The sequence below is a fragment of the Cynoglossus semilaevis genome, chromosome 11, assembly GCF_000523025.1.
Source record: "Cynoglossus semilaevis isolate Cse_v1.0 chromosome 11, Cse_v1.0, whole genome shotgun sequence".
In the NCBI taxonomy this organism is placed as follows: Eukaryota; Metazoa; Chordata; class Actinopteri; order Pleuronectiformes; family Cynoglossidae; genus Cynoglossus; species Cynoglossus semilaevis.
This window is the reverse complement of record NC_024317.1, coordinates 14,431,196-14,443,715: the sequence shown is the minus strand read 5'-3', so window position 1 is coordinate 14,443,715 and position 12,520 is coordinate 14,431,196. Positions and strand designations below refer to the sequence as shown.

Genomic DNA, 12,520 nt, shown 5'->3' with positions numbered 1-12,520 from the left:
ACGGTTGTTTATCCCTGCAGATGTCCACACTGAAGGTGGGTTTATGATCGGACTTCATCACTGACACTCCACAACGCACACACACACATCCCAGCTTTCTCTGATGGATGCAGCACAGCCATGACCCTCGCAGCGATTCAAATCATCGCTGCCGTAGCTTCAACATTCACCTTCACCCATGTTGCCATAGTTACAGTTGAGCGCAGCAGCTGCAGAGTCTCACACACACAGTGACACGTACAGACACACGCAACTAAACTGTAATATTTAAAACTTATGACAGTGAAAGTTCCTGTTGGTCTAAACAAATAGGAAGTCAAATGTGTCGCAGACAGGAAGTTGTCCACATTCATTTTATTGTATTTAACATGTAATTCTATCAGGAACGTCTAAAAGTACCTTGTAGTTCCCACAGTAGCAAAAAGGTCTAACCGTACCAGAATTATTTTCCAGTGGCAGGAAGACCTAACGTACTGTACTGGGTACTGTATGACTGGACCAGGAACCTTAGGTTAAAGAATCATTTTATTGTAAGATACAGTACCAGGATGATTAAAACTATTGGAATAGTTGGCTTGATTTACTTTTAACTATTTTTTTTTCTCCATTTGTCTGTCTTGGTTTTTCTGTAACGTAGTTTAACCTTGCTCATGCAGAGATGGAAGTCTTGAGTCCAGTCCAGGTTTTCCTGTCTCCAGGATCTCTGTTGGGAACCATTCAGTCCAAGTCCAGTGTTGGTGATGGGAGCTCAGGATTGATGGTGGAAGTTGGGCCTGTGTCCAGTGTTTAATAAAAACTCATTCCATCCTGCTGTAATGGGCTGAGACACTAAATGTTCACACTGGGATCAATACAGTTAAACATGCAAACACACATACACACACACACACAAACATGCTGTAGACTATTTGCTCCATAATAAAGGCTAATGGAACGGAGTTTTCTCCTGAGACGTTGTAACTCTGCTCTTGTTCACACTAACAGAGAAAAACGTTTTAACTAATGTTTTCATCACTGAAAACATTTCATGTTGAAAATATCTGACTATTAATGTGCTTACTCGGCAGAAAAATACTAATCATCAGGTATTTATTTTACTTTTAGGGCCTTTAGCAATGATCTTGATTAAAAAAAACCTGACTAGCCTGTTTCAGTTAGCTCGGCTAATGTTTCGTTTATTGCTTAGTTAGAATCGCCAAATGTAAGCTTTAGCTGTTTTAACCAATTTCAAAAATATTTTTACCTCGTTTTACTAACAGAAAATAAATTGCTTTTTTAAGCAAACTTTTTGTCTGCTCTGCACGCAATTCATTTTGGGTCACTGAGGTAATCACAAAATAAAACATTCAAACTTAGTGATAGAAGCAGCAGTGAAGTAAAACTGCAGCGTTCCATGGACTTATGGTGTGTGAGAGAGACTGATGAGGTTTTTTACATTAAGATTAAAACGTGAAACAGACTGATAAAGTCCAGCTGGTGCAGAATTTATATTCCCATTAGGATCACGGCACTTCCTTTACTTTGACACCACAGTCCATAGGGAAAATCAGAAACAAAGATGAAAAGCCTTGATTGAAGAACAAAGGTGTGTTTCTGTTCTCAGGACACACTCTTAAATTCTCCTTCCTTTAAATCAGTGAAGAAGGAAAACTCTAAATGTCTTTGGGTTTGTGACACTGCTGCTCTGAACCTAGGTTTAGCCCTGGCTGCTGCAGCAGTCCACTCTAATCTACCTCAGAGAAAGAAAGAGGCGACGCCTCCCTGTCCTGGTTTCTGGCCTGTTGCATCACATTGCGTCTCATTCTTCTCTATCTAAGTCTCTGCTCCTAACAAAGCAGCGACCACTTGTCAGGGTTGCTTTTCAAGGGTCTGAGCAGGACAGGCTATGACAGAGAATAACGTTGCTCTAAAGCATCACTTTAGTCAAGTCAAAAAGTTTTTTGTTTTTTTTAAAGAAAGTTTGACTGATTCTGAAACCTGTTTTAAACCAGTCTGTATGTTAGCATTAGGTCACTCGACTTTTTGTTCTTTCTTACACATACTGTACTTCAGCACCTCTGTTCATCTTTCAGCAGCACTTCTACTCTTTCCTCATACATTCTCCCCCATGCTAACTCCTGACTATGTTTGTGGGGTGAGATTATTCTAGTATTACACAATTTTGTGCCAAATGTTTTCCTTTTTTATGACATAATATAGGTATATTGGATCTCAGGTCAAATTCTTGCTTAAGGTTTTCAAATTGTTCTTAACTTCTGTCTTATTTGTCTCTTTGCTGTATTTTGCTTATATTACACTGACCATTATCTTTATTGCAGCAAATGTGTAGCTATTGCATAATAAGACAAGTGGGCTCTGCCTGTTGCTAAAATGGGCTAACCTTTGGCAAACAATGTAAAGTAAAGCTGCAGCTCAGAGTTGAACAAGCTGCTCTCTGTTGAAAAAAACAATATAAAAGTCAGCATTAAAACCAACACCGGTGACTCATAAAAAAGCTGTAATGAAGCTTCACGTGCTGCAGTTTATGAAGCAGCAGCAGACACTGAAGGTTTCCTCTCTCCAGGGTTTATTTCAAACACTTTAATATCTATTACATTTCTTTAATTCTCGCTCAAAGGCTCCTTAAAAACTAAAATTTAATTCAGCACAAATGAATATTCCTAATTCTTTGTCTCATAAAAAGCTCCTCCAGGAAAAACACCCCCATCCATTTATTTGACCTTTTGTTAATCCGTGCCTCGTAATAATGATTATTATCATTTTATCTCTGATCTCCTGCAGCACACGGGGCAGGGGATTCAGAGATTGGTTTGTTTGTATCAACAGTATAGAGACACAGTGTCAGATCTGACAAAAAGGTCCAGGTCAAATGTCCAGAAAATCTCTTAATAATGGTTAGCCACATAAGAGGGTTTTACCTGGTATAGAAAGAAGTGGAAAGAAATTCATAGACAGAGTTAACCAAATTAGAATACGTGATCTTGAACAACCAAAAACAAAACCAACATTAACAACAGTTCTTGGGTGCCAAAAGCAAAATTCTGGCCAAAATGAGAAAAAGAAGTGTAGTGTTAGCCAAATATAAAATTGGATTAGAAGTGTTTAAAAACATGTCTATGCAGATTCTCAGGCATGATCATGGTCAAGGTTGAAGAGTTCTGTTAGGCAACTGGATGTGAAATTTTCTCAAAGACGACGTTTCACCTCTTCAGTTCTAACTGGTGGAGGGGAGTACAGCAGAATATATGATGTTTAAAACACACACAAGAAATAACACAAAAGATCAACCTATTCAACTACCACAACCATCACTAGAGATACTGTAGCAAAACTTTAGCTCAAAGGTAACCTGAAGCTACCTAAACAAACATCTCACTAAAGTACACGTAATGAAATATAAAGAAATTCTAGTTTTAATTTAATTACAATTTACTAAAATCTGGACCTGTTCAGTGATGACAATGTTGATAAACTGGCAGGAATTGAGGAAGCAAGCACATTTAAAATTCCAGCTATCAACAGGCGAGTGTGGGGTACCTGGAAGGTTAGCTAAAACTTTAGCTAAAGAAACACCTGGTTTCTGGCTACAAAAAAAAAAAATAGCTTCAGGTTTCTAATCAACTCTGATAAAATATGAATGTGTCTCAACTTCCCAAAGCTCTTGGTATATCTTCTTCAGAGGTTAGTGTTAGCAATACAGACATACGTACAGACATGTATTTGGTTGTACATCGTAAAGGGAGCACCAGCTGTGTGTTCTTAACCCTTAGACTCCGTCCCAGCTAATTTCTGTCTCATTTTCCTCTAAAAAATAACTACAAAGAACACAGAGACAGGTTAGAATCACTGTGGACAGTGAACCCAGGATAAACAGGTCCAGTAAATGTGGCGCTAAAGGTGTGCAGGTGGATCAGTGAGTCCGACGAAACTCTGTAGAAAGACAGAGTCCCAGCAGGACAGTCAACATACACCGAGACTCTATTGGAGACAGAGGGCGAGCTAAGAGTAAACATTTCACTGTTGTGAGTTACAGAGTATCCGTCGTGCTTAGAGTATGACAATCTCCAGGACTGTTCATTTCCAAACTGCACTGCAGTCCTTTTAATTCCTTTGTAACTCAATGCTATGGAAACATTTCCATTAAACTCCACCTCCCAGTAACAGCGACCAGTCACAGCAGATTTACACAGCAGTTGGCTCCCCGTTTGAAACCTGTCAGGATGATCATCATAACGTTGCATCTTTGAAAAGTCTGTATAGTAGCTGACAGTCCTGTTGTTGTCAGACAGTACGAGGCATCGGTTCACCGTGTTCACATCCACTTCAAGTTCACACAAATCTGAAACAAACAAAGGCAGCTTGGTGATTGGTTGGTGACTGAAACATTGTCATATCGTGTTCCTGTCAATCACTAAACACACTATCCTGAGGTGCTGGAAGTCATGTAGGTAACTAGACCTGTGTTAGTTTCATTTCCAACCCACAGCTGGAAAACTACCAACATTTTGTCTCACTTTGTGTCCTTCAGCCTTTTTAGACACTTGTGATGTGTCAACCTCCCTGTTCCTCTTTAACTGTAGCTAATACCTGTTAAATGTGAGCCTCCTTATTTTTAGGATCAGTTGATCTCCTGTCAACCACTCCCATATTTTTCCACGTGTAGCAGTGACTTACAGATGGAGTTGGAGTTTTGATGATTTTCATGCTGAAAACAATGCTGTCATGCATGGAGAGGCTGATTCTTCACACTTCACACCTGGCTGCGAACAGACCTAGTGCAAGTTATACTGTACAGCCATGTAGAATCTACCCACAAATCGTGACCAAAGCTTGTCCTGAGATTCCCTGATGGGTGTGGTTCATGGAAGCCCCCATTGATGACGATCTGATGAGTAACACCCCTAGGCAGCCTGGCTGCAATGCCTCTTTTGTACAAGGGGAGGTGCAGTCATTACGTTTTGCTGTGTGTTTTCATCAGTGTAAGCTGGTCAACATACAGTACTTTATATAAAATATAAAATACCCGTCTCATCACACTGCTCACACTCCTTGCCTTGATCCCTCCCGTGTGTCTGCGATAAAATAACTGCCATCAAGCCTGCAGAAACCATCCCAACATGTCTGTCTGTCTCCTACCTCATTTCCCCCCACTCTTGAACACATTTAAGCAGTAAATGCCCTTCTTGAGCTAAAATGAGCAATCAATTCATTTAACTGTTTCATTGCATCATTTTGATGGGATTTGACTTTAACATCAGGGTCAATATTTACCGGTAACCCGATTAACAGCTGGCTAAAAACAGCCCCAGGGCAAGCAGGAAGTCAAAGCCAACCTGATTAACAGCTGGCTAAAAACAACCCCAGGGCAAGCAGGAAGTCAAAGCCATGATGTCAGTAAGACATTAAACCAAAAAACCACCAAAAATAAAAATGAATGTAATGAAAAGAATTGACAGCACATGACTTATGTGATGTGTTAAAAGCTGTTGTTCCAGTCAGCCATTCAGTTCAGGACTGAAGACCTAGTCTACCTACGCAAGTTCTTCAGAAGAATCGACAGCAACTGTAAGGTGGTGCTATAGGTGGTCTGGATGATGGTTAACCTTTGCAAACAAGGATCACATACAGTAAGAACTACACTTACACTTCCTGAGACCAGGTCTAATTCTCTGGGCTCCACAATGGTCCAACCTGGGGAAAGGAAAAAATATGAATCATTTTTTGACCAACATACTTTAACACAAAGTTCTTGGGCATGAGGCTTAGATGAAGGAGGACCTCACCTGACTGTTTCCAGTTTCCAGGTGGAATTTTTCAGTCCACCAATCAGCATGTTCCTCCCTAATCCACCTGGATGGTTGTAGCTCAGGTCCAGCTCTCTCAAATGGGATGGGTTGGAGCTCAGAGCTGAAGCCAGAGAAGCACAGCCTTTCTCTGTAACAAGGCAACCTGCCAAACTGGAAGTAAATTGATTAGATTTGATTTGAATTTGGTAGAACAGATATTCCATTATGAGAACCTCAAGTAGGAGTATATTAAACAATATTGTTCCATGCCTTAAAGTCTCAAGGGAACAGTGAGAACTTTTGAGCCCATGAGAAAGCTGCGTGACTCCTGAATCCTGCAGGTCATTGTTGCTGAGGTCCAGGTGTCTTAGCTGCGAGGATGGGCATCTTAGGACTGATGACAGAGCTTCACAGCTTCTCCCTGAGAGCTCACAGCCACTTAGGCTGAGGAAAACATCCCCACATATTTTACAATTTAAGAAGAGAGGAGAAAAGAGAAGTTAGACCAACTGTAGAACAAAGGTCACAAAGCTCCTCGGTTTTACTGACCAGAAATACTGACCATAAAGTCTCTAGGGAACTGCAAGGACTCTTAAGTCCAACAGACAGCTCCTTTACTTCTGAATCCTGTAAGTCATTGTTACTGAGATCCAGGTGTCTCAGTGCAGAGGACCGGGAGCTGAAGACTGAGGACAGAACTTCAGAGCTTCTCTCTGACAGTCCACATCCACTCAACCTGTGTAAGATAAGAAGTTCTTTAATCGCACCACAGTGGGGAAACTCACACATTTTAAAAGATCCACAAAAGACAAATCTCATCCTCAAAATTCATACCCAAACCTTTTATTGTCAGGATTTACCTGAGGATCTCCAAAGAGGAGTGAGGGCTCCTGAGTCCACCAGAGAGATGTTCAACTCCCAAATCCTGCAGGTCATTGTTACTTACGTCCAGATTTCTGAGCCTAGAGGACTGACAGCCGAGGACTGAGGACAGAGTTTGACAGCTGTGATCTGAGAGGAGACAGCTTCTCAACCTGAAGCCACAGGCAAAAAAAACAAAAAAAAACCCCACTGCGTTTACATACTTTTTTAAAGGTTCACAATGGTAGATAAGAGAAAATACAATACATGAAAGATTAAATAACGGGTTAAATCCCAGAGAGACAGTGGTACTGTTACAAAGAGAAGGTCTTAAAAGTAAAATGGAGGTATTTTAAAGGTCAAAAGTGTAAGTCCTGACCTGAGGGTCTCCATAGAAGAATCTGGAATGACTAGTCCTTCACAGAGTTGCTTCACTCCTGAGTATTCCAGCTTATTGTAGCTCAGGTCCAGTTCTGTTAATTTCGATGGTCTGACACTCAAAACTGAAGCCAGAGATCCACAGCTTTTCTCTGTGAACATACACCCTGCAAGGCTGCAGTTAAGGGAAAAATGTGAACTCAATAACATGTACATCATCTGCACCAACAAAGAAGAAAAAGTGGGAAACATGTCTAATGTCTGACCTCAGGGTCTCCAGTAAACAGTGAGGACTTTTAAGTCCATGTGACAACTTCGTTATTCCAGAATCTCTGAAAAGGTTGTAACTCAAGTCTAGTTGTTTCAGACTACAGGACTGAGAGGTGAACACCGTTGACAGAATGTCGCAACTTGTCTCAGATAGCTTGCAAGACGTCAGACTAAAGGAGAGATTTGTCCACATGTCATGAAATTATCTTGAAAAAGCAAATGAAATGCACAACATGAGTAAACTTTATGTTGCTCTGATGCACAACTTTAATCCTGACCTGAGTCTCGTCAGTGAGCACTGAGAATACTTTAGCCCAGCTGCTAACTGTTTCACTCCTGAATCCAGCAGGTCATTGTCGCTCAGATCCAAGTGTCGCAGACTTGAGGACTTGTAGTTGAGGACAGATGAGAGAGCTGCACAGCTTCTCTCTGAGAGCTCACAGCCTTTTAACCTTCAAACAGAAAAAAGGAGAATGTGGTTATGTAGTGTAGAGTCCTTGGACCTTGGTGTTGATCCCTTGAAATTGGTGGTGTTGACCCTTAAAGGTCTTGATCTTGTTTTTGTTTTGTTTCAGTAAATCTGTGTTTTTCTCAGTGTCCTGTCGCAGAACCAACAGTCCTACTCATGTTTTCATCTTGCACCAAAAAAGTCCTGTGTTTTAATAACCTACAATCACTTTAAGTTTTTATCTCAAAAAACACTTTTTTTTTTACTGTAGCCCTTGTTTCACAAAATCTTGGTGATATTGTAACCCTACCATCTAAAGACTAGGACGTGAGCATGACTCTCGTGTCCTAGTCCACAGAAGTTCTTTTCTACCTTATCAATCTTATTTCTGGTCTCAGACGTTCTTATTCTTGGTCCAGTTATATCATGATATTACTCCAGTTCTGTTGCCTGAAACATCGCAGTATAGTTTCCTAAAATATACTTAATATGTTTTATTAAGCCTTAGAGGTAAAACGTATACTATATACACAATACCTGAGCGTTTGCAGAGAACATTCAGGTTTTTTCAGTTCAGTTGAGAGCTGCTTCACTCCCAAGTCTCCTGGACGGTTGTAGCTCAGGTCCAGCTCTTTCAAATGGCAGGAGTCCAAGCTTAGAGCTGAGGCTAGAGAACCACAGCCATTTTCTGTGACAAGACAACCTGCCAGGCTGGAGTAGAGAAGATATGTTGGACAAAGGGATTCACCAATACTGCAGGATTTATAGGGTCACAAATAAGGAGAACCAATGATACAAAACATCACCAGTTCTTACCTGAGAGTCTCCACAGAACATTGAGGACTCTTGAGTCCACCTGACAGTGCTTCTACTCCTACATCCTCTAACTCGTTGTTGCCGAGATCCACGTGTTTCACATTAGAAGACTGGGAATGAAGGAGTGACGAAAGAGCCTCACAGCTTTTCTTGGAGAGTTTACAATCGTTCAACCTACAGCAGGGGAGAGACAGTGATGGACATGTTAATCTGGGTTAACTTTACTTTAAATGTCTTTGTGTTATGATACTGATCCACCTACAGAACTTTGTTAGAGGCTTTGACCACCGGCAGCAGCCTGAGAAATGTCTCCTCTGACGCAGAGTATTTTTTCAGGTCAAACTGATTAAGATCCTTGTCCGAGGACAGAAGTAGGAAGACCAGTGCACCCCATTGAGCGGGGGACAGTTTCTTTGTGGACAGGGGTCCTGAGCTCAGGGACTGTTGGATCTCCTCCACCAGAGAATGATGGTTGAGTTCATTCAGACAGTGGAACAGATTGATGCTTCTTTCTGCAGACATGTTGTCATCAATCTTCTTCCTGATGTACTTGGCTGTTTTCAGTATTACCTCTGAGTGACTTTCAGTTTCTTCCAGCAGCCATCGAATGTGGTGCTGGTTAGTCTCTACTGACAGACCTAGGAGGAAGCGAAGGAACAAGTCCAGGTGTCCTTTTGGATTCAACAAGGCCTTGTCAATAGCACACTGGTGCAGATTATTCAGTTTGGGTTTGTCTTTAAAAAGTTTGGACTTCCAAGAAGCTGATGATTCTTTACTTTGGTCCAACTGTTTTGGTTTGAGTTTGTTTTTAAGCTTAGACATCCATGTTGATGTTGACTGTTCATCTGACAGCAGATTGACTCCAGAGGTGATGAAGGCCAAATGCACATGAAGAGCAGCCAGAAACTCTTGAACACTTAGGTGAACAAAGCAGAAAACTGTTTCCTTGTACATGCCTTTAACTTTTTTGAAGGTCTCGGTGAAGACTCCTGAGTACGTTGCAGCTTCTCTGAGATCAATGCCAGAGTCACTCAGGTCTGCCTCATAGAAGATTGGGTTTTCTTTCTGCAGCTGCTTAAATGCCAGTTTAGCAAGTGCCTCAATCATACCTTTACTTTCTTTCTGGTTCACATTCGTCTCTGATGGTTGATCCTGATACTTGACACTCTTCAGTTTGGATTGAATCACCAAGAAGTGGATGTACATCTCAGTCAAAGTGTTGGGCAGCTTTTCTACCTCACAAGTTTTCAGCATGTCCTCCAGAACCTTAGCAGTGATCCAACAGAAGACTGGGATGTGGCACATGATGTGGAGGCTTCGTGACGCCTGGATGTGGGAGATGATGCTCCTGGCCTCATCTGGATCTCTGAACATCTTTTTGAAGTAATCTTCCTTTTGTGGATCAGTGAACCCTCTGACTTCTGTCACCATGTCCACACAGTCAGGAGGGATGATACTAGCTGCTGCAGGTCTGGTGGTTATCCAGATGTGAGCAGAAGGCAGCAGTTTACCTCTGATGAGGTTTGTCAGCAGCACATGAACCGGCGTGGACGCCGTAATGTCCGTCACTATCTCTGTCTTCTGAAAGTTCAGAGGTAAACGGCACTCATCCAGTCCGTCAAAGATGAACACAAGCTCAAAATCTTCAAATGTGCTGATTCCTGCTTCTTCAATTTCAGTAAAGAAGTGATGAACGAGTTTTACTAAACTGTACTTTTGCTCTTTCAGCATGTTCAGCTCTCTGAAGGTGAACAGAAAAGTGAACTCTATGTCTCTGTTGGTTTTGTCTTCAGCCCAGTCCAGAGTGAACTTCTGTGTGAGGACTGTTTTCCCAATGCCTGCCACTCCCTTTGTCACCACTGTCCTCGGTTTGTCTCTCAAAGGCAAGGCTTTGAAGATGTCCTCACACTTGAGAGTTGTTTCTTCCATTCCCGATTTCCAAGATGCAATTTCAATCTGTCTGACTTCATGTTCTGTGTTGACCTCTCCAGTTTCTCCTGCCATGATGTAGAGTTCAGTGTAGGTCTCATTCAGAGGAGATGAGTTGATTACCTCATCCACATTAGAAACTCTCTTCCTCAGTGTGGATTTTAGTTTTTTCTGACACTCAGCAAGAACTTCTAAAGAAATGTAACAAGAAGAAACCACAGTAAGAACCAATAAGATACTATAGTCTGAGCCGTCCACCACCTTCTCTAGCAGGAACGGTTTGGTCAAACCTCTCCTGCTGTTCAGCTGAGACCCATTACAAGTACATAATATGAAAATAGCATAAATAAATGTACATAAAGTGGCAGAGCATGTGAAGGAACCTACCTTTAGACACTGACGGCGTCTTCTTTTTCATCTTCTCCAAAATCAAATTGGCAACTTTAATAGCATCTTCACAATAGGTCTGTACCATGCGATCCACGGTGTCCTCTCGACTTGCATTCTCCAAGCAATAGACTGGAATTGCGGAGAAGTCTCCCAGTGCCCCACGCCTCTGCAGGTACCATTTAAAGGTTTTGAAGTTCTTACTTTCCAGGTTTTGTAAAATTCCCAGGAGCTGCTCTTGAGGTGTGGACATCTTTTCTGACGAGCACAATACAACAGACCTTCTGGATGAAGAAATGATGACTATTATAGTTCTAGGGTTTTAATCATAATAACAATAACAACAACAACAATAATAATGTGTTTAAAATTAAATACAAATAAATGCTTTAATGTAGCTGTGGCAATTGGGAGACATTGTGCATTGATTTGTTAATTTGTTACTTTTTTGTTGGAAATAAAGAAAGTGTGTAGTAAGTTTAAACAAGACCTAATATTAGGAATATTGTTTACTACTGTATCTGCAATTATTCATATCCCAAGAACAATTGCTGGGATTTATAAACTTTACCAGGAACTATCTGCATTTACCAGCACATGTCAGTCTGTGGGTGTAGTGAAAAGTTCTTTTATGGTCTGGTTTGTGTGGGAAGTTAATGATGTCAGGTTCAAGGTTCAGCCCTGTAGAAGACTCAGGGATAAGGTCCAGGAAAGGAAGAGAAAATTAAACGTAGACCATGAACACCACATTATAAACCTCCTGTTACAAATACACTAACACAATGACTGAGCTGGCATGAAAAGAAAATGTTAAACCTGTGTTACAGAAATATGTCCGACCCTAGTTTTTACAAATAGATATGAACGTAAACTCTTACCTGATTTGATGGCGTGGAGAGTGAAGCCTTTGTCAGGGTGAGGAGACTCTAACTGTAAACCAGGGTTAAACATTGACGGTGGAAACACACCCTCAGCTCAGACACCAGCTACTGTCCAACCCTCCACCTCAAAAAGAAACCAGAGTTTGTTTTTATAACTTTGTTGGGAAATGCCATCTTTACGGATAGCTTAGTAAAAACCTACCAGAATACGGCCCAGTCGCCATTTTGGAGGGTGAACCGCATGTTACACATGTCAAAATACAGAATATAAAGTTTTTGTTTTGCATTGTCTCATGTTTTGTTATATGGACTTATTTAAAATATTTTAATCATTGTCTTTTGATAAACCCAGATATATTCTATGCTTAATCAGATTAAAAACCTGAGTGAGACGAAATCGGTTGTAGCGCAAGACAAGACTTCACGTTTATTGAAAAGGGCATACAAATTGCATAAAACAATCCTCGGCTGCCCTCTGGTGTTCACTCAGAGAAAAGCATCGTTTTGAGCAGCGTGAAGATGTTCTGTACTATTAACATTCCATACAGACAATAATAACTTTTTATTCGTTTTCATCGACTTTCGTCGTTGTGTTCGTTTGTTTTACTATAATTTTCCATTTTTTATTATGTTTTTACTAAACTATGAAAGATCTTACCAAGAATTGTATGAGCTATTTTTAATGATCTGATTCTCTCTAATGTTTTTGACTTATTTAATGAGTTACTAAAGCATATTTTAGACTTTTGATGTTTTAGAACTAT

General features: G+C 40.8%; 1 protein-coding gene across 3 annotated transcripts; it reads right to left on the bottom strand.

The window, feature by feature from the left end:
* Positions 1 to 2,565: 2,565 nt before the first annotated feature.
* On the bottom strand, positions 2,566 to 12,196 carry LOC103386480 (NACHT, LRR and PYD domains-containing protein 12-like). 3 transcript variants are annotated; one of them, XM_025060480.1, is made up of 15 exons: positions 11,959 to 12,196; positions 11,754 to 11,880; positions 10,876 to 11,133; positions 8,822 to 10,679; positions 8,560 to 8,733; positions 8,281 to 8,454; positions 7,574 to 7,747; positions 7,292 to 7,465; positions 7,027 to 7,200; positions 6,647 to 6,820; positions 6,349 to 6,522; positions 6,057 to 6,230; positions 5,784 to 5,957; positions 5,645 to 5,691; positions 2,566 to 4,339 (listed from the first exon to the last, which is right to left on the bottom strand). In XM_025060480.1, the coding sequence occupies exons 2-15, from the start codon at positions 11,824 to 11,826 to the stop codon at positions 3,816 to 3,818; spliced, it is 4,326 nt and encodes a 1,441-aa protein (XP_024916248.1). In that variant the 5' UTR covers positions 11,827 to 11,880; positions 11,959 to 12,196; the 3' UTR covers positions 2,566 to 3,815. The 3 variants fall into 3 exon arrangements, with proteins under 3 accessions (XP_024916248.1, XP_024916246.1, XP_024916247.1); XM_025060478.1 differs by having other exon boundaries at positions 5,784 to 6,230; XM_025060479.1 differs by lacking the exon at positions 11,959 to 12,196 and having other exon boundaries at positions 5,784 to 6,230; positions 10,876 to 11,159.
* Positions 12,197 to 12,520: the final 324 nt, after the last annotated feature.